The sequence below is a fragment of the Trichoplusia ni genome, chromosome 3 (genome assembly GCF_003590095.1).
Source record: "Trichoplusia ni isolate ovarian cell line Hi5 chromosome 3, tn1, whole genome shotgun sequence".
NCBI classification, from domain to species: Eukaryota; Metazoa; Arthropoda; class Insecta; order Lepidoptera; family Noctuidae; genus Trichoplusia; species Trichoplusia ni.
Window position 1 is genome coordinate 10,973,151 of NC_039480.1, and position 21,605 is coordinate 10,994,755.

The following is a 21,605-nucleotide window of genomic DNA, read 5'->3' on the forward strand; positions in this document are numbered from 1 at the left end:
ATCTCCAAGCGACAACCATATAAGCAAGACTCCAGTGATCCCGATCCTGGTGACGTCACCAGAGCCGGAACCGGTGTGACCCCCCCCCCCTCCCGGCACACAAACCACACGTCACCTTCTCACCGCGCGACGAGAGCATCAAGAACCCATGCCTTATGTAACACAAATCACTTGAAAATTAGGTACCAGGTGACTTTTGAGGAGTTCGCTAAAGATAGATGTTAGGTAAAATCGATTTTAAATTGGATTCTGTCTGGGTTTATTATTTAGATTGGGGAAATCAAAATATAAATAATAAGCACGATAAATATCGTTTAAAAATTGGTTTTAACCTTACCTTTGGACCAAAATCAGCTACAGTGTTTTTAAAAACAAGTGAAAAATAAAACAAAAAAGTTGTACTTACAGCCAAGTTTTATATTCTGATGATTATAATTAAGTATACAATGAGGTATATTATAAAAAATGGTATTCAGAATCTTTATTCTCCAAAGCTTACCTAGAAAGTTTTGGTAGTCGATATAAAAGTTGTGTTACTAATATTCAAAGTAATAATGGCTTGATGCAGTTGCTCTTTACCAGAAGGTTACGCACAGTTTACTCATAATAAAAAATAATATGGCTTAAGCGTGTGGTGCCAACACAAACTCAGAATAAGTCAGCCATCATTGTAATAGACAACTTTTCTACTTTAACCTTTTCAAACATCGATATACCGGATAGGGTTGTATTTAGACCAAGTATTTATTTAGTTAATTTAGCGAACGTAGACACTGGAGACTAACAAAAAAAACGTATAGAAATAAATTGACGTCAAGCTTTAAAATCTTAGTGAATCAAGTCTCCGCAGTTTGTGTGTAAGATTACAAAAACATGTAGGAGTAATACTTGTTCTATCGACAGTCAAACTAGAGATGGAATTACGTTTAATTTTAAGAGATATTTATACTTCCAATGACGAATTTAATTCAAAATTGATACTTAACGGCCCCTGTTCACATAATTCTCGATACTATCAGCAAATGCGGTGTTTTCGTAAATATAAGTGTACTTTTGGATAAAATCCATTAATAAAACTATGTAATAGTATAAAATAATATATCTAAGTATTTAAAATTGTATCGAGCTACTTAAGTAACGAGTTGTGAATGTACAATTAGCTTACTTTCTAACGCTTTTATACTTAAAGTCGTACAAAGTACTTTTAGTATGTACAACAAACATTGATATGTGATATATTTGAATACTTAAATTATTCGGACTAAAGTACTTAGACTTGGCTCTCGCGCTGCCATGCATCCGGGGCCACATGTTATCGACACATTTTCCACGTGTTACTAAGATAGCTAATTTAAAATACTTATAAGTGTTAGTACTACTAATGCTTCGCAATATGTACTGATTATAATATTTTATTATTATATAACAACTATTATTAAAGTTTTATATACAAATCATAGTATTATTAAATCTCTCATTGAAATATTATGAACATCAGGGGTCTGAAGCGGCGCGGGCGCTGCCTTTTGTAATCAATTTGCCCATAGCTTCGTAATTTCCTGATAGAATTTATCAGAATAAACAAATAAAGTAATTAAAAATACGATCACACACGAGTTTTATTTCGGCCTCAATTCATTTTTTCTCCTATTTATATTACGGTATTTTCCGCATTCCTATGCTTAAAATAAAAATAGGCGAAGCAGATTTAACAGAATGTCACATTCGTTTGTACTAGCGCTTCTTTTCTACTCGACAACAGATGGCGCTGTACTTATCAGTAACTTTTCGTTACCAAAGCAATCTCGTATCGTTTTTTCATGGATTGCGATACGTATTCTGATTGATGTTACACATATTTAATACTGAATAACAATTACATTCTCGGCTCTACAAGTTTTTAGAACACCCTGACCTCAATATTATTTTCAGCCATAAAATTCTTTCCCAAAATAAATAGAAACGGAGAGAGAAGCAGTTTGGCAATATACTGATTTTAGATAAAAATATACACAATAAATCATTACACAGAAAGTTCAAGCTTTTTCGATCTTTTTCTTGCGGCGTTTGGACTTTTCATCTTCACTGGACGATGAGGACTCTTCAGTGGGACTGCAGAAGTAATTGGGGGGGTATTTGATGGAAGATGGGCGTCTGGTGAGGCTGGCCCTTCTAATAGCATCGGCTACCAGTCTGTCGGCTATATTAGACAGCGGAGACGGCAACGTCGCGTTCACAGAATGCCTCAGTGTGACCTCATCCAATATCGGCGATCCGTTGAAACCTGAAATGTTTAATTTTACGTTTTTAAAAACCGTTTACCGTTTATAACAGGCCTGCAATTATAGTCATCACTGCACACCCCAGAAGTCATAGAACACTTTGTAGTAAAGTAAGTTGGTAATAATTGAGACATTAATTCCGGACGTACTTGCCAATAGATGGCGCTGTTCAAATGAATTGAGGAAAAAAGGAGGTTATAAGTACAAGTATATTTTTCTACCGGACCGCAAGATTATTTAAAGAGAGAAGAAGAGAGAAAAAGAGAGAGAGAGAGAGATTTATTTAAAAATCGTAAAATTTGGTAATACCTAAAGCTGGTATCTTCTTTAACAGACCGTAGTCACTGCACACCCTATTTCAATATGGTGCCTAATGTTTATTTTTATTATATGTAGTCATAAAAGTGATGTGTACGTGCCTTATGCGGTACCAAGCCGCAGGGGTTATTTTAATATGCAGATAATTAAAAACCTACCCAACACTATGACTAATTAATGAAGTTCTGCTGAGGGGCATACAATTTAATGTATTTACCGGTGTTTTTAATTAAATGTGGACTTGAAATTTCGTTTGTCCTTATTCTGTGTAAAAAGATCTTCTGTCATTTGCTTGTCTCAAGCAAGCTGAAGGCAATCTATATATATAAAAGAAAGTCGTGTTAGTTACACCACTTATAACTCAAGAACGGCAGAACAGATTTGGCTGAAAATTGGTAGGGAGGTAGCTTAGAGCCAGGAGACGGACATAGGATACTTTTTATCCCGTTCGACAGCGTTCCCGTGTGACTTGACATGAAACGTCAGTCACTATAAAACGTGGTATAACAAAACGCAAATGACAGCTATGTAATGACGTATGGATGACAATTTGATATTTGTAAGAAATCAATATTAAAACTACTTCTATCTATCTATATATATATATATATATATAAGAAAGTCGTGTTTGTTACAACACTTATAACTCGAGAACGGCTGGACCGATTGCCATGGTTTTTGATTTGTTGGATTTGTTTCCGTCCCGAAAACAGAATACATCTTAAAAACAATGAAAACTCGATATGTGTAATGAATACTTTCATTTCAGTAAATGCTGATTTGTTTATTACATGTAAAACTTTTGTTGTCCATAGGGTGATACCAGGAGATCAGATAGTAGTATTTCATGAGGGTTGTAGCTGGGGAGCACGAGGGCGGTACCAGGAGAGCACGTAGCCGTAGTTGATTAGGGTGATACCAGGAGATCAGATAGTAGTATTTCATGACCTTAGAGTAGGTAGCAGTCATGAAGGGATTACCAGTAGAGCAGTGAGGGTTATAGCTGGGTAGCAGGTACTGTACGTGTGAGAGTAGGGTGGGACCTTAGAGTAGGTAGCAGTCATGAGGGGATTACCAGTAGAGCAGGTAGCAGTAATACATGAAGGTGGTACCATTAAATCGGGGAATGGTAGTCAAAATCAAAAATAAACTAGATATCTATTGGCAGCACCCATGAGTTTGGCTCTAAGTTGCAGTAGATGTATATGAAGGTGGTTGCGATCTTGCTGAAGGGCCGCGATTAGCATAAAAAACTAATTCAATCGGCAATATTAGTAAATCATGTGTTTCTTATTTACGACCTATATACAACTTAAAATGATTACTTAAAAACAATCAGCAATATTATCATCGACTCTAAGGCGGTACGAAGTCCGCCGGGAAAGCTAGTGAATAATAAGAAACCAACAAAATTGCTACTGATTAATTGAACCTTTTTGACATGACTTCATCATCATCATCAGCCTATCGCAGTCCACTGCTGGACATAGGCCTCTCCAAGTGCACGCCACTGAGATCGATTTTCGGCTTCTCGGCATGACTTAATTTTTTTCAAATAGGGTAACCAATTTCCTACGGAATTCAAATACAATAATGATGGCAAGTTTCATCGAAATATGTTTTAACTAGCCACAAAAGACGTAGAAATAAATTATTTGAAATCGGGTCCAGCCGTTTAGGAGGACTTCATGGCACTGCCATTGAAATCTAAATAATAAGATTCTAAACGCACTGCAGGATTTCAGCACTATTTGGGCTAGCTAGGTTTGATTACTTATTCAGCATATTTAATGATACTTTAACAACAAATTTTAATTTATCTATATTGCAAAATATCCGCACTAACTCATTGTTAATATCCGTTTCAGGGGTCATTTAAGTCGTCCAAACATGATTAAGATCCTACATTAAGACATACTTTACCTGGATTATAAGATTGTGACGTCACAGACAGCACTCTGACATCACACAATTTCGCCACAAACAGATAAGCTGGTTATTATCTAAGACGACACTCGACAAACACCATAAGCCCTTGGATATAAAGCGATTCATCTTCTTTCACTCCATGCTAGGTCAAACACTTATCCAAAAATAATTTTATGGCTTCCAAACATCGTGATTTAGTTCTCACATACAAAAAAAAATTCTGAAGGAATAACTTATTTTTTAAACTATGCAAAGAAATTTAAAGTTCTTAATTTGATTTTATAATTTAGAACCTTAGCATTATTTTTTATAAAGGAGTTTTATTGATTTATTACAGAAACCAGTAGCTTAGACAGTTTTAAAACGAATAAGTTTATATTTTGTAACTATAAAACTTTACAGAAAAATATTGTTAATTTCTTTACTGGAATCTAATCACATCACCTAGTGTTCAAACATGTCAGTAAACAGTTTGCATTGCATGGACTGTAAGAAGTTCTAAGGTATCATAAATCAAACACAAATCAACGTCACAACATAAATAATTATTAATTCAATATTTACATAAAACAACATCGTAGAACGTGACAAAACATGCGTATAGTTTACAACTAATAAATATTGAACAATATTTTTTACAACTAAGTTTCTAAACTATCACATTGTAGGCACATCTTGAAGCAGTGAATTTAATTCCAAACTTAAAACTAAATTAAAAATAAATTGCACTTTTTGACAGCTAGCTGGAATGTTTCTTTTTTTTATTTTATTTTATCTGCAGTCTGCGTCAATTCTTATTTGTTTTTTTTTTATGTATAACTATTTTCTCGTTCAATTATTTTAGAATCGTATAAATAATCGATGAATTGAAACAGATTATAGATTCCGTTTCTTTTTGTTGTGTATTTATTCTAACAACTGACTAGTAGCACTGGGTTATGTACGAAGGTTTACTACTTAAACATCATTAATCACAATAGCAGATCTTTGATTTCCTGTTAATTATTTTTATAACATACTTAACTTTAAATTAAATATAAACGGATTTTATATTGTTTTACTCAGATTATGATACAAATCTAATTATGACTGCATTTGCATCTAACTTTTGAAAGTTTTATCAAATATCGACACTTTAATCCTATGATTATTTTCTTTAAATTTCGCGTGGGTTGAAAACGACGACCAAGTGAAGTGGAGTTCGAAAATTGAAAGATTCTTAATTATTAAAATTGTTTTTTTTTTGGTCTATCCTATTATATGCCTATTTCGCCAATTACTTTTCGTAGATTTAATACCAGTTCATTTAGATAATACTTAGGTAATTTTATTATAATTATTTTTATTTTATAAGGTGACAGTATAGTCGCCGTCCTTCTGCTCGGCCTTAGGCTCGTGTGGCTCGCGATCAGGCACCATCAGGTGCTGGTGGTCTCCGCTCTCTGTACGACATCACAAACACATACACAGTTACATACACATACATATAAACATGAAGTGCTTGTACTACAAGGACCGTTGACATAGAGTAAGAGAGTGACGGCGCATTACACAGCGCGTAGCAGCATCTCTTTTACACAATGGCAACTGTCCTAATCGTAAGCGCATAGTGCAATAAGACTTAGGCATAGATTAAGACCAGTGCATACTAATTTTTACTCATATTTTTTTGTATAAAATACAATTGATATGAAACATAACAATGTTCAATGGTCGCCTAAATCATTTAACGCTTAACCCAGTTAAAAATATGCCAGACAAGGTAAGATTCTGAGTAAGGTCAGCCGTAAATGTTTTTCTTGATAAGAAATGTAAACAGAGACATTTACAACGTATCAATCTTGTACACATCATGGACATAAATAACGTGATATATTAGTATCGAAAATTATTTCTAGACTTAACAATTTTCATTAGTTTGTTAGACACATTTTAGCGAATAAGCTATTAGTACAGAAATATTGAATGCCTATTTTAATTTTTAACAGAATTTTCAACAATATTGTTAACTTATGAAAGCGATTACAAAACAAACCTAATGTTTAGAGTTTTTCCTGTATTACTACTATTTACATAAATATGTCACCGATAGTTACAGATAAATACTTATGAACAACAGATTGAGAGTCGATGACACAAAAGATAAATAATAAACATCTTAACGACGCCATGTTCACAGAAACGTCAAGTGCAACATAATCAAACAAACAACTGACTAATAAAACCATTAAATAAATGAGTATTTTTCAAAAAGGAACTGTAATAATTCTAATTATGAAAATCGAAGAATCGAAAAGAAATAACAACCATACCAACATATTTGAATAAGATGCGTTTATTTACCCTACACAGATTCGAAATTTAAATTTAGTTGAACAAGATGGAGTTCTTTTTGTAAACGCCGACATGAGACCATTACACGGTGGTACCGATCATCTTAAATTATCGACAAAACAAATGTTTCCTGTATTAAAAAGGGGTAACAAATTGGCAAAATGGTACATCCTGCTGAGATTTGATAATAGAGCCGACAAATAGTGACGGTTAACAATGATTTACTATAAGGAAGTAGAGAACTTGAAGGAGTTGTGTGAACTTCTCATACAAATATCGGCCAAGCAACAGAGGAATTACACAAGGTCAGATTTACTACTTAACTTTGACCTTTGTACATAATTAAAATATAATATTCAAGTTCAAAGTAGTATAAATTATTTAGTGGAAGAAAAATGACTCACCCTCTACAACAAAGCTGATCTGATTACCTACTGATCCAATCTCAACTGTGATTGGCTGTTTAAAAAATCGAACAACCAATCACAGTGCTTGGATTGTGATTAGACAGATGATGATATATTTTTGAACTGATAGGCAATCAGAAACCGGTAGTTCCATTTTTGACTTTTGAAGTTCGGTTACTTATCAAGATTTTCCGATCTAAGTTGATAAGATTGGAGTTTTATACAAGGAATCAAATATTTATCTATCTAGATCTATTGCAGGCTTGAAATATAACCTTATCTTGATGCACATTAGTGCTCTACATATTGTTATCATGCATAAACATTTCTAGACTGAGTTCTTTGTATCTTTGTACTGGCGTTTAAATATCTCGCTTTTCAGCAAAGGTGACTTCTCTTGTAGAAAATAGCCCAACATTAATATCCTTAGTACTTTACATTCTAAATTACCTCCACGTTCATCTCAGCCTATTGCCGTCCACTATTGAACGTAGGCCCAAAGAGCGCCAACCATACGTATATTAAAAATTCAAATTCTTGAAACCTCTTCAGTCACAACATTATATTGTTTTACAAAATGCAATCGTCAAAACAAAACGTGAGTAGCTACGATTCGTACGTTTGTTCATAACAGCTACTTAAGTATTTACCATCGATATTAAATTATAATAATTGATGACGTCAACATGCAAATGATGGGGTTATAGCAACAATTTCAACGTTTATTATCATTAAATGAGCACACAATTGTGTTAAAACACGTACGAGTCGAGTAATTTGAGTAAATTGCACACTGAATAATAATTCGCACATTTTGTGTTAAGTGCCATGTGATCTTATTTGCTATTGCTAATTATTGTAACTGCCTACGTAATGCTACGACTCGGATGCTACGGTTACGTAGATCTGTATTCAATAACATTGAAAATACTTATGTATCAGTTTAAATTTAATGTCTACGAGATTTGAAATTTTCTTATTATGATTTCTGTATGTAGAAACTGATTTTGTGAAAAGTGTACAAATAAATGTCCATAATTAGAGTAGGTTATAAATATTTTTTTTGACAACTTGTTTCAAAACAAATAAATTCGGCAATTTTTAATTTAATACTTGTTTCACTGTAGTTTAACCAAATTCGAGGCACATGCTCAGACGCCCAGACTAAGAACAATCATTCGTGGACAAATGTTGTTATACGCGGGGATCGAACCCACGAAACGTCTCTCAAATGGTTTGGCGTAGCGACCTTTACCACTCGGCTACCCGTGCAAAGACAGGCGCTGATAGGTACATACATAGATAATTCTACACCTGACATTCCAATATTATTATGATATATGCATCATCTAAGTACACATGGTATGTATGCGCCACCGTTTAATATATCACCATTGTGTTCAGACATATGTGACACGCTTCACAAGAGATCACGAGAATACGTTGTAACGAGACGTGAATTATAACTTTATCGTGATTATATTCAGCTCTGTAATCATTTTACTGTTTACTCAGTTTGGGTAAATCCGTAGAAAGGTTACACACTCTTCAGGAAAAGTTGAAAAAAACTTGATACTTAATGACAGGTACAAGATGAGGCGGCAGAGCAAACTATCGCAACGGCAGGCTCAAATAATTATTTACAATGAAAAAGATTTTTAAATTGGACGTCTAATATTTTTAATACCAGATAAAAATAATATTAAGGACTCTTAGGTATTTTCAATATTCTAGACTTAGTTTTAAGTCCATTACTCAGGCAATAGCTTTAGTTTGGCCAATATTTGTAATAAGTAATTATTGATTTAACTACGCGAAAAAAGCGACCTTACCAAAGATATTGGAAGTCAAGTGCTTTGTCTCAAATTTCTAAAACTTTATCCTGCTATTCACATATAGAAAATAATTATGTATTCATAAAAATAATTTAAAAAGAGTCTATTAATCCATAAGGTTATCGCTTAATTGGAATTATTATAATTGCTACTAATGACGAAGAAAATAAAGATAAGAGTGAATATGAGGTGGTAAATACTTAGTAAATGGGTTTAAAAACTTAGTTATTACAAATGCAGCAATAAATTAGACATTATCTTGAGGAGAAGTAGTTGAGAGCTGTGCTGACCCTAGATAGTGTAATGATATGTCAATCATATCGCGTAACGGAAATATTATAGTGCAAGGAACTTGTAGAGTTATTTGCAACAACATTTATAACAATTCCTTCTATAGTAATTAATATTCTAGTAGGTCAATCTATATTTGGCATATCATGAGATTCAACAGTACAATTTTGATATTAGGTATAAGAATAATTCTAAATTAACTTACAATAATGTGCGTACGAATTTGTTAATATAGTAGAGTATGATATTTCTATAATACAAAAAAAAGAATAACGATTATCTTTTGAATATATGTATAACCAATAATTAAAAAAATATTTTGTCATGGTATGAAACAGAAGTGTACACAGAAAAGCGTTATTAGTGAACAAGAGGCACAAACACCCAGCTACCACCACTTCCACCAGGTTTTAGTCTAAAGCGGAACTCACCGATCGATCTACGATCGCCCTGACTGCCGTAGAACTCGTCCAGCTCCTTGGCAGAGCACAGCGGCGTGTCCACTTGCGTCGTCTCCTCAAACTTCGAGTAATCCACCTCGTACCCCTGACGTTCACGATTGTATGTCACCAACGGGACAAACCTGTGTCCCCACATTATTTCACTAGTCGTATAACTGGAACGAGCCTGAGTCGTCTGACCCGTAGATTCTATCGTTCCCTCCAAAATAACAACAATTTCAAACCTCTCTTGCAACACATCGGCAGCGGAAACCCCGTAAAATGGACTTTCCGCATTTATCTTATGTACCATAGTAATCGGCCAAATGAAGAATAGGTTGCTGTCACATCCGTCCGCGTTTAACTCGAGTTCAGTCTGATAATGAGACAACATCTCGCCTTCCTTAGTCGTTCTAGATCGTATCAGCTGAGCTCTCACACTTGCTCCAATTATGTGTGATTTTCGCAAGTCACCAACTCTGAACATCAAACTCAGCTCGCCGTCTCTCTGGCAGACTACGGCGTACTTGGAGAACAGAAGGGTCTGCGTCCTGTGCTTAGGGCGCGTCATCTTAGCGAACACTATGCCCACCATGAAGGCTTGAATCATCACACCGACAATACTCTGCAAGCACATAATAAATATTGCCTCGGGGCATTCCTCTGTCGTCGTACGTGAACCATACCCAATCGTGTGCTGGGTCTCAATACTGAACAGGAAGCACGAGGTAAAGTCGTAAATATTGAAGACACACGGCTTCCAGTTAGATCCTTCCTGCATAGGGGGCAGATGATCGAGCTCTAAGTCTCCGTGTGTAAATGCGATAAGCCACCAGATCAATGCGAATCCCAGCCAGGAGAGGATGAAGGAGAGTGTGAATGCCAACAAGGTCCATCGCCATTGTGCGTCCACGAGAGTTGTAAACATATCCTGAAGAAATCTCATCCGCCGCTGAGAGATTTTTGACTTGAGAATGTTGCACTCTCCATTTTTGAGAATTGCTCGTCGTCTCGCCCTCCTTGTAACTCCATGTCTGTGAGATCGGCTCCTAGAAGCAAACAAACATCTATGAGTATTTACAAAAACGTTTCACTTCATCGATTCTCGTATGTGCGGCACACTCCAGGACGTGTGAACGTCTACTTCACGCTTACATAGGCCGCGGTGCGACGTATGTAACCTTCATCAATGTTAATATGGGTAATATGCAGCCACTAACATGGTGAATAGGCTTTCTAATTAACATAAATCGTTTCTAATCATCACGACACAAAACAATAGGAGGACATTAAAAGCAAACGGACAGACAAAGACGACACAGTACGGTACGGTATCTGTCGGAGACGGCACGGGGTTCCGATGGTCGACGAACCTCTTGCTGCCGGTCGGGTAGTAGACTCCAGGGGAGAGGTTCCCATTTATGGGTGTAGGCTTGACTTTGAGCCACTCGTCGGGCAGCAGCTGGGACTCCTCGCGACAGGTGGGCGACTCGGGGTCGGCGTGCATGGCTGGTGCGGCGTCGTGCGCTCGACTCACTGTCAGCGGACCGTCTGCGCCACCATCCCTCAGTGGGCAGCCTCCTGAAGCATCGCGCGCGATAATGTCTCGGTCACGACTGACTCTCTCGTGCCCGCCCGCACAACGACGCGCTAAACGTTGTATAATTGTATCGCGAGATTCTATATCGGAAATTATCAGCTCGCTACGGAAAACAAATTTTAGTTAGTGTCTACGTTGACGTTATCAAACCTACAGGGTGATATTTTGGCTAAACAATTGCAGGCTGGGGAAATTCGATGAAAACTAAAAAAATACGGTTTTCTTTGCAATTTCGCTATAAGCTTGTTAACTTGAATAACTCGGCTATCTTAGAGATTCATTTATATAGTGTGACAGTTTATGATATAAGATTATGAGATTATATGTGACATAAATGAAATCTAAACAAACGTAGACCACTGTTGTTTAAGAGTCATTTGAAGCGCAAACGACAACTTAATGTTTACAGTTAATAATTATTTATGTCCATTTGTTCATCACGTAAACGGTCCACAGATAAGTAGGTAATCTGTTAATATTCTATTCCAATATTTTGAACGACTCTTGTCACATATAATGCAAAACAATGCTCTGTACTTTAGTGTATTTCAAACTCTTTAGCTAGCGTTAGCATTTGCAAATAGAGTAGGTAGGTAAATAACTGCAGTTGCGTATAATTAAGATTGCGACACTTAGAAAAATGGATAGCAGCCTGAAAATACTAAAACCTTTAAGGACCTTATTTTTACTAATAAATATTTAAATAAAATAAATAAATAAATGAAGTAAACGCTTTTTATCAATCAAAATAAATGAACTTCGAACGTATATTGTGCACTATCTATAAATCTGTCTAACAACTAAAAGACTGTTTGAACGATTATACCACGGAGTATTCATTTTGTGTGTGTACTTATTTCATCGAACTAGTAAATTTTCAAAATACGACCTTGAAGATCTGTGACAACCTTTTTTGCAAACGCATTGCAGAACATTCGTGGCAAAATTGTGCCTAAAAATCCACTAAACCGATTTTGGAAATGTATTTTCCAGCGGTGAGCTACGTCATTTGTGAGTGGCATTGGCATTTACCCGAATAATACAGCGTGACCATATTGTAAGCAAGAGTTTCATATATCTCGGGACTAGTTGTACTATAAACTTATTGGCATTAAAAAAACATGTCCCGCAGTAAACGATTTCATTCTCGTATCGCGGGATGTTTCACAAACATACAAATAACGTGAAAAAGCATTCGTTGATAGCGATCCACGAATGCTTATTCGCTTGAACGCTTGCAACAGTGGCTTTGTCGTGGTGACCAATCGGCTATCTATGCAGTAAAACCTCTTTCAGTTATATCATTTCAAATCTATGGCTTTTCATGTTAAATGCGAGTATGTTTTCTTTCTGATAACGTTTGCTATTGTACTCCTATCAAAGAGTTTTAGACATTTAGTGGTGTCCTACTTTTGATATCGGTCAAAGGATTAAGATTGTCTTTACAAGCCTGATTTGCGACTGATATAGACCAAAATGTTCTTTGTAACTGGTATATGCTGAATACGTACATATTGATAGAATGTACCTACATTTTTTTTATAAATTTTGACTTTAATATTTTATTTCCATAAACAGTCGCTTTTTAAGCGACTGTCAACTGGTATGTGTGTAATACAAGGATTTTTAAATACATATACCTACATAGTTTTCAAATTCTCTTATTTAGGTTCGTAAACACCGTCACGAGTATCTGTTACTGATTAAATAATACGTAGTCCTCACGCGAAGGAATTTAATCTTATCCTTAAAAACATTGTAAATCATATCACTACTTTGTTTACCGAACTATATTGCTCTAACTATATCATAATTTGACGTTATGCGTTATTTTATCAATACACACGTAATTTATACAAAACTTAACGATGTTAAAAATCCCTACAAATTTTTCGATGTCACGTGACTTAAACTTGTCACATTTGTATGGTAATCTTCGGTAGCTACGTGTTCAAAGACATACATGTTTGCAAGTTAAACTTCAAAGTGCATCTTTACAAAAAGACAAGGGCTTATTAAAAGTATGATGGTCGCTAAACGAAGACCAAATTTCGATCATCCTGTGTACAAAACATTATGGCGTCTAACTTTTCATTAAATAGCTAATTTGACAATGCGCGAATTGGCGAGCGCTAATACGCATCATTTTCCAACACTAATTTGTAATTCTCGATCATTTTCCGTTTGAAGGTCAAAATAAAGACCTCTATGTACAGTTGGTAGATATGGAGAGAGCTTCTTGATTCTTGTATAGGTAATCATTCTAAATAATTAAATGATAAGTATAGGAATCACTCTCAAATTAAATTATCCCAATTTGGTTCATGTTTGTTAAATATCACAAGCTTAACAAGGTTAACTAATTAATAAGCCTGAAACTTAACCCTAAACACTTTCTCGTCTTAAATCTTTGGTACAAACAGATTATCAAGTATTAAAGATATCGCAGGATAAAGTCAAGACGTCTTGCCTACCATGAACCGCTATAACCAAGCAATGATAACCATCAAAAATAATCACCAGCATTGCGGATGACGGTGATTACAGGAAGTCGGGGGCACTGGAAAATGTCAGTGACCTTGACATTATCCTTCACCACCTTACACCTGGACAGGATAGGCAATTTGTGCCAGGAATAACAAATCATCGATCATCATCAGATGTCATTGCACTTCTTCTTAATATAAGGGGATTGAAAGCACCGACAGCTTATGTTCTGCTCCTAAATAAAAAATAATCTCGGAAAGCATCATTATAAAAAAAGTGTTTTACAGAATTTCAAAATGGAACTAAAAAACTATTTTCCCTCTTTTTACCTACTTTTTTTATACACTCACTTTCTTATTTGTATGTTTGTTTGTCGTTCCGGTTGTATTTTTGTAACTCAATTTTGAACCCTTCCCTATAAGCTAGCAGGCTGAAATTTTCAGAGTAGCTTCAAACCCCATGACAATGTAATTTACAATTAGAAAAACGGCTAGACCGATTTTGATAACATTTTAATGGAGTGACATTTAAAAACATTGTAGATTTTTTAAATCTATTAATCATTAAGAATACCAATCTTTTAGGAATTTATTTAATTCAGTAAAACGTTTTCCATATTTTCCAGCCAGTCCAACCTCTTAACAAGAACCCCGCCCACATTGAACGACATGATCCAATATTAGAAATACGAAACATTATTAATATCGACACTTGTTATCTGTAAAGCAAAATCATCAACTACTTATTTACATCGTGATTTTAGGTAGAGTTAATTCACACCACGCCTTCAAGTAAACATTTTGCGACACGAACTTTAATTATTGTAAATATCGCGACACATCTGTCGTGATGCAAAAATAAACACCTGCTAGTACAGTTGATGTTTTTTTCCGTGACCGCCATTGTTGGCTAAGAGGGACACTCCTCCAGTAATTAAATTATCACAGCTAAATATAATATTATAATTGTTACGTAGTTGGAAATTCTCAGAATCCAGTCAAAATTAGTTGCTACCAACGTATAATATAATGGAGACTCGAATCTATCTTTCTTTCAGAATGATACAGAATCGACTAATTTAATTGTTTACGAATATATGCTAAATAATCAACTGTTATCATCTTAAAACAAAAGGAACAACATTTTACGCTATTGTGATGATTCACTGTTGCTTTAAGCAAACTTTTTATCTAAGCTAAAGCGTAAATAATATTCTTGTAACATGTATTATGTAGTAGTAGTAGTAGTATATCTTGGAATTTACGTCAAAATTTGGGACGTAAAAATCTCTAAAAAATATTATCAATCCATTTTTAATCTCTATTTGTTGTAAATAAAGATTTACAACAAATAATCGAAAGCCGTTGTATAAGCGAGATGGTAGGTATAAATTACACCAAATTGGAACTTCTTACTTCTTCAACATCAATAGTTCTGCTCTATAAACTCCGACAATAGGGGACTTTGTTTCTATACGGACATGAATAGAAATAACAAGCGGGATCGTCACGGAAATACCTAATAGGTACACTTATACGGTACTGATAGTTGCCACTTCAACACGGCTGAGGACAATCATGCACTTGAGGTAGCGCGTGTCAAGTGCTTGAGGTGTCAGGGCTGGTGGACACGTTACTTAAGAAATCTAGGATTTATTAACAATAAAACAGTTTAAAATGGTCTTTTAAAGAGAAAAAGCGAGGCAAAAATTGATAAGAACCCATTTTTTAAAAAAATTCATGCACATTGTTTGTCGTTTAAAGGTTGCGAATGTTTAAGACTGGTCCTATTATGTACACTAAAGTTGTCTGTAACCTGTAACATTACTTGAAGTTTTATAATTGCAAATGTGGAAGAAAGACGATACTCCACGCCGCGTAATAATGTACCTCACTTTTACAACCTGCCATAACACTCAAATCTTAAGTGATTCAAATAAGACAAGCTAGGCGTCTAGGTGTCTACAAGAGACATGAATTTTTGTAACCCCTTCTACGCAAGGATAAACTCCAAATGGAAGAGACGTTTTTTAAGAAACAAAATATTCAAAAACATTCTAAATGTTTGTACTCTTAATAGAGGAAGCCATTACCGCTTACATCTTATAGAAGAGAATATGCATTTATTCATAGCACATTAGAATAACTGGACAAGTTATAACCCTATTTGAAGACAATCATCTAAACTACAAAGGAGATCGGTAGCACGAGGCGGACTGCACCGCGTCTGCGTATTATGACTTGTTCGTCACTTCAGCTCTTCTATACTAGCATGTCATGTACTAGCTATCCTAGGAAGCATAGTTCTTACGTGTTTAAATCGCCCTCGACGCAAAAAGCGGGTTGCATTAAGTTTGACATGTCTGTCTATAAGTTTGTAGAGTTAAAGCTCCAAAACAAATTGGACGATGATGATAAATAAAAAGATCGAGCCATTAAGAATCGTATGAATAACATAATTATTTTCGAAGAAAACCCCGTAAGCATTGAAAGGACATTTTTTTGCACTTCACGGTTGGGATAAATTATTTATTTGTTCAACATTTTATGTAAATCCGGCCTACAGCGAGTTGGACTTGCAACATTCGCAAAGGTGTTGATTATTGGAAAAATAATCTCTACCGGGTTAGTAGTCCCGGCGAAAATCCCGAGTACATTTTTAAAATTTGTCGTTTTGCTATCGCAACAAATTGCGCATTGGTTCTTAAATCATGTCATATCTTCACTATCACACTGTTACTCATTGTTTGGAGGAAGCGTGCACACCTGCTTTTCTGGCCAAGTGATAGTTCGACAATCGTCGACGTCACTTAACTTCACTGGACAGATAGCCAAATGGTTGTCACCACGCCATACCATCTGGGACCACATTTCGCGGGATCGCCGAGTAGGACAAGCGATACAACTTATTGAGTCTGGTTTTCTTTGGAGATACATGTGGCAATAATGTTTGTGAAAACTCCCGAGACACAAAGTCAAAAAAATGAAACCCTTAAATGAACGAAAGTATCATTTTTTTTCGATATGTCAGGATCTAACATCTCTATGCAAACAAGGGTTGTTAATCAATTACAATGATTGCAGTTCCCATAGCTTCTTGGATAAAATACGTCTTCTGTTGGTGTTGAGCGTTCAATTAAAACAAATAATTTACTTCTGTACACTGTCTAAATCAGTTTTAATTTCTAGTAAACAACTTAATCAAGCAATAAATAGAAATTCCTTTTATAATCTTTACTAAATCTTTTATCAATTAAAACAAATATCGAATAGTTTATACGTACATATTAAGTATTGTAATTATTTGCGCGTAGTACAGTCTGCAATTAAAGCTGCTACTAACAAGGAATTCAAATTTAACAAAATGCAAAAGTTATTGTTTTTAACGTAAAAACATAAGCTCTTAAGAGCAGCATCTTCATCATCATAGCATCAACTAGCTGCATTTAAGTACCAGTTGTATAATCTGTTTATAACTGGACTGTCATGTAAAAGTTGTGAATAAACAAAAACATTTTGATATCCGTGGATCTCCAGCCTTATTCACAAATATCTTTTTTTCCATTCCATAGTTCCAGAACAAGGGTGCTGCTCTTTTCATAAAAAATCTCCACCAGCAGACCCGCGGTAGTGTGTGCAAGTATCGATTATGTCATGAACTAGGTGTGCGGTTGCTTTTGAGTATGTACATGGAGTTTTGTGGCTGTACGGTCAGCAATTCAGTCGAAGAACAATTTCAAATTAACAAACTACTGTATATGTTCAGCGACTCTACAATATTGGTGTTCAGCGAGGTTTCAGTCAATGTTTTTTTTGCAATCGCAATTGTGACTCATTGCACAAAATTGTATTAAAATTACCTATTGCGTAAAAGCACCAATGCACGCTTTATCTATTCCGACGTTTCGTAATAAATTATGATGATTTGATTTGTAATTCTGTCAGTTTTCTTCGACTTTTGTTGCTAACTCTACCCAGTCACTGAGGTGGAAAGGTTTGTAGACGTGATTAATCAAGATTATCTGGACACGTATCAGTGTTTGCGGATTTCGCTGTATTCTAGAAGATTAACCTATCAACCATAGGCTTAGCTCTAACGCACTAAACCTTGAAAGCTGAAATTGACTGTAAAATGCGGAATATGTGTCAAAAGACAAAAACTTACTCTCCTTTTAAAAGCAAAAGAGCAAAATAAATAATCTCACGTTTTACAGTTTAATTTAATGATAAATATTAAGTCAGAAGAAAATAAAATATGTTTACGATATTATCTTACAAAGCTCAAGAAATATGGAAAACGTTGTCTCAAAATGAGCGCGTCACGACACAAGACGTGATTAACAATTCATTATGATCAAACATAAAGGTGATTGTCATAGCGTTGACAGCTTTGAAAAGTCATGATCTGAAATAACTGCTAGATAGCCCAGCGCTATGATCGGTAGACTGCCAAGTTAAACGTCGTAAGTTCAAATCCCGATGCCAACGCACCAATGTCTTTCCGAATTCGTAAGCGAACTAAGAAATATTATTTTAGTTAGAAAACTTGCACACCTGCGAATGTTTCAAGATTGTGTTAAGCCACGTCAGAGATCTACAGCTGGCTTTCAGTTTGATTCCAGGTTATTCGATAAGAAAATCGATAAATGAAAGTTGTGTCAAGGAGGAACAAAACACGAAATGGATTTTTGTACTAGTTGTTTTTTCATTTGCCTCCTTTTCAATCAAAATTTGACGACAACTGCTGGTGTGTTTGTACTATCTATTTTAATATTATAATTGAGACTCTTAAATCGGAATGTAGTAGCACTAAGTATGTCACTCGTGTGTTAATGTAATTTAATAACAAAATTTCTTATTCCTGATTTGCTGAGCTGTTAGGTAAGATGAGGCAGAGGCACATATGGCAGAGTGCGTGTTCCAGTGAAGTACATATTATTTCTCGTAAACATTTTTACGCTGCTAAACTAAGTAAACTTCATAAAATAGTGCAAGACAAACATAATTCTGTTTACTTTACTATTTCTTTATTAAATATTTACCTCAGTGAATGAAGTACTCAATTTCATTTGACTTTTCTGACGTGAGTTACGTCAAAGCATTTCCTTTTCAAAGTAGCGCTTATTGAAATCAGTGATGATCGACATTGGACTTTCCGTAACTAAACAGTGAAAATCGTGATAAAAACATTGGAAGAACAATAAGTGTTTTTATGCTTGTCAATATAACGAAGATTAGTGAGGATTACATTTTTAGAAGGCTTTATAACGCTCTGATAATGGAGTTACAGATAAAGTGATTAATAGGTCAAGTACAATCATACGATAGGTATGTCAGTAATTACTCTTCTGCTAAAATTAAATGAACCGCACCTTCACTCTTACTCATAATACTTGCAGAATTAAAAACGGCTCTTACATTGCAGTATTACAAAATAGAACATTAATTTTGGTAGCCGACAAAAACTTATGACAAAACTTTTTCATCATACGTTTTTTCAGTAATAAAATATCATCACTTTATCACTTGGAGAAAACCGGCAAAAAAATCATAAACGACGCTTTCTATTACCTCATATTGGAGATCCAAGTTTTTTAGAATTACAATTACGCATGTGGTCTATTTAGAAAATAAATGTCTGTTCCGATGGCTTAGTTTAAGCAAGTGAAGCTTTTAATAATCCAAAATGAATTGTTAAATATTTATTAATCCAAACTCATTCATAAATTAATATTTAAGTTTTTTTAGTATCCATTTTGCTAAAGCATGTCTCAAATATCAAGATTCAACTATCGCCCTTGTTTACACAACAAAACGTGGAAGTTTCTAGCAACTTCCATTCCATAAGAACGTAGTGAATCATCTACCAAACTTTGATATTAGAAAATCAAAATGTATCCTGTCCATTCACGCATTCTATTAATTACCATTAGACCTTTTCTATTTTCCTACTTTCTATAGCCGATTAAAAGAGTTATATACGACAAAAATGCATTAAATTTCACGAATCAACCCTAAAGGGCCTCTCATACTTAAAAATTCTCATAATTTTAATGATAGAAACAAACACATTATCTAACTTAGGACAACTAAAAACTATTGTGACATACCTTTAAAAAATACTATTTACACAATCTAACACACTTTACGCCGTCGACGCATTTTACACTAGAAAACTATAAGAAACACAACACCATCTCCAAATATCAATCACAGTAATTTGAAACACAACGTTTTAAACACGAAAACTGTCGCAAATACACGCGCGCATAAGTTCTCTGACAAAACTATTTCGATAAATATACTTATTATCTTTTTGATTAGATATCAATGAGTGAAGGATTGATTCACTGTGGGTATTTAGTTATTTGTGTACCTACCTATAAGCCGACGGCTCCCTTGATACTATTCGCAATTAATGACAATATAAAGTGATTAATGAGCGTTCATAATGTCTTTGGTGACCTATAGAACTTGAATATGTGGCTGAATGATATTTATATCCAGTCATTATGGCATATTTATTTCGAGATGTGTAATGATGGGATTTTCTGCTAGTCACAATTGTCTTTTAAAATATTTATCAGTTGAAGTCACTATTACTGTTGCGGCTATTCTTTGGTATCTGAAAATGTATTTTCAGTAGATAATAAGTTGATAAAGACGGTGGAATTTTATTATAAATAGCTATTAGCAGCCTTATTAACACGCTTCTATTAGCTTCACTTGTAATTGAGTAAGAAAATCTTGGAATCTTAATTTGATCCACTTCCCGGTCTTCGATTAGGATGTTTTTTTTTTATTAATGAGGATTTCAGTCAGTGATTTAAAGTCACAATTTTCTATTATCCTCATATACTTTTAAGCCACCAGCCAGTTGCGCGGGATATATTATTCTGCACAAGTGCGGCGTGGCTAACACAGGTACACTCTCCGTTCCTTTACTCTCATCGAACTCGAGACCTTGGCAAACCAGTAGTCTTACCACTAGTCTATCACAACTTCAAAGGCAGTTTATTTTTTTTAAATTGATCCTAACGGACACCCCCTTCCCCCTCGGTGGAGAGAACGGATAGTGTCAGACTCTAACTAACTAAACCTAACAGCCGCGAGAAGTCAGCCAGGGTTTCCTATAAACAAAAAAATGCGAAAAAAAGTTACCTGCAAGTATCCTGTCTATAGATTGTACTGTGTCCAATGGAGCTGCTGTACGTCGGGATCCGATGCAAACTGCTCGACGGATATATCTGCGGAGGCCTCAGGAACTGGCTCCCGTCGAGGCCCATCCCCAGCATCGGGGTCTCCACCACCGAGCTGTCGAAGGCACTGGTCTCATCCGTCTCCTCCTCAATAACCCCAGGCTTGTAGAATATCTTCCCGGCAGACAACTTGGACTTTTCCCGCTCATCATTGCGTGTTTGCATTTCATGAGACGAAGCTGCTTCCGCCATTTTTAAGGGTATATGTCACATATGTGTCCTCAAGTAATTTCTAATGACTGGCATTTTGGCTTTTATGTTATTTGACTTCATTGTAGGGATAATGTCGTGTTTCGTCTGCAGGTGCCTGGTAAACAATTTTTTCAATAAATGTTTTGAAACTTGTATATTACTGAAGTAACTGTATGGATGTATAACAAAGGGATATCATATAAACATAGTTGGGAAAAGTCTGGGCTGTTGA

At 35.2% G+C, this 21,605-nt stretch overlaps 2 protein-coding genes across 7 annotated transcripts in view; one reads left to right on the forward strand and one right to left on the reverse strand.

Moving 5' to 3' along the window:
- The window catches only part of LOC113491900 (G protein-activated inward rectifier potassium channel 3-like), a 50,169-nt gene extending 48,560 nt beyond the window's left edge, over positions 1–1,609 (forward strand). For both annotated transcript variants that reach the window (XM_026869110.1, XM_026869111.1), the window contains one exon: positions 1–1,609. In XM_026869110.1, coding sequence (XP_026724911.1) covers positions 1–79 — 79 coding nt within the window. In that variant the 3' untranslated portion in view covers positions 80–1,609.
- The window catches only part of LOC113491901 (G protein-activated inward rectifier potassium channel 3-like), a 27,612-nt gene continuing 6,405 nt past the window's right edge, over positions 399–21,605 (reverse strand). Inside the window, exons 2-4 of one of the 5 annotated variants that reach the window (XM_026869112.1) lie at positions 21,084–21,488; positions 9,828–10,885; positions 399–2,284 (exon numbers count right to left, since the gene is read on the reverse strand). In XM_026869112.1, the coding sequence (XP_026724913.1) occupies positions 2,037–2,284; positions 9,828–10,885; positions 21,084–21,373 (1,596 nt within the window). In that variant the 5' untranslated portion in view covers positions 21,374–21,488 and the 3' untranslated portion in view covers positions 399–2,036. Of the gene's footprint in view, positions 2,285–5,834; positions 5,972–9,827; positions 10,886–11,161; positions 11,556–21,083; positions 21,489–21,605 lie in introns of those variants that run through there. The other 4 variants (XM_026869113.1, XM_026869116.1, XM_026869115.1 and 1 more) reach the window with 4 other exon arrangements.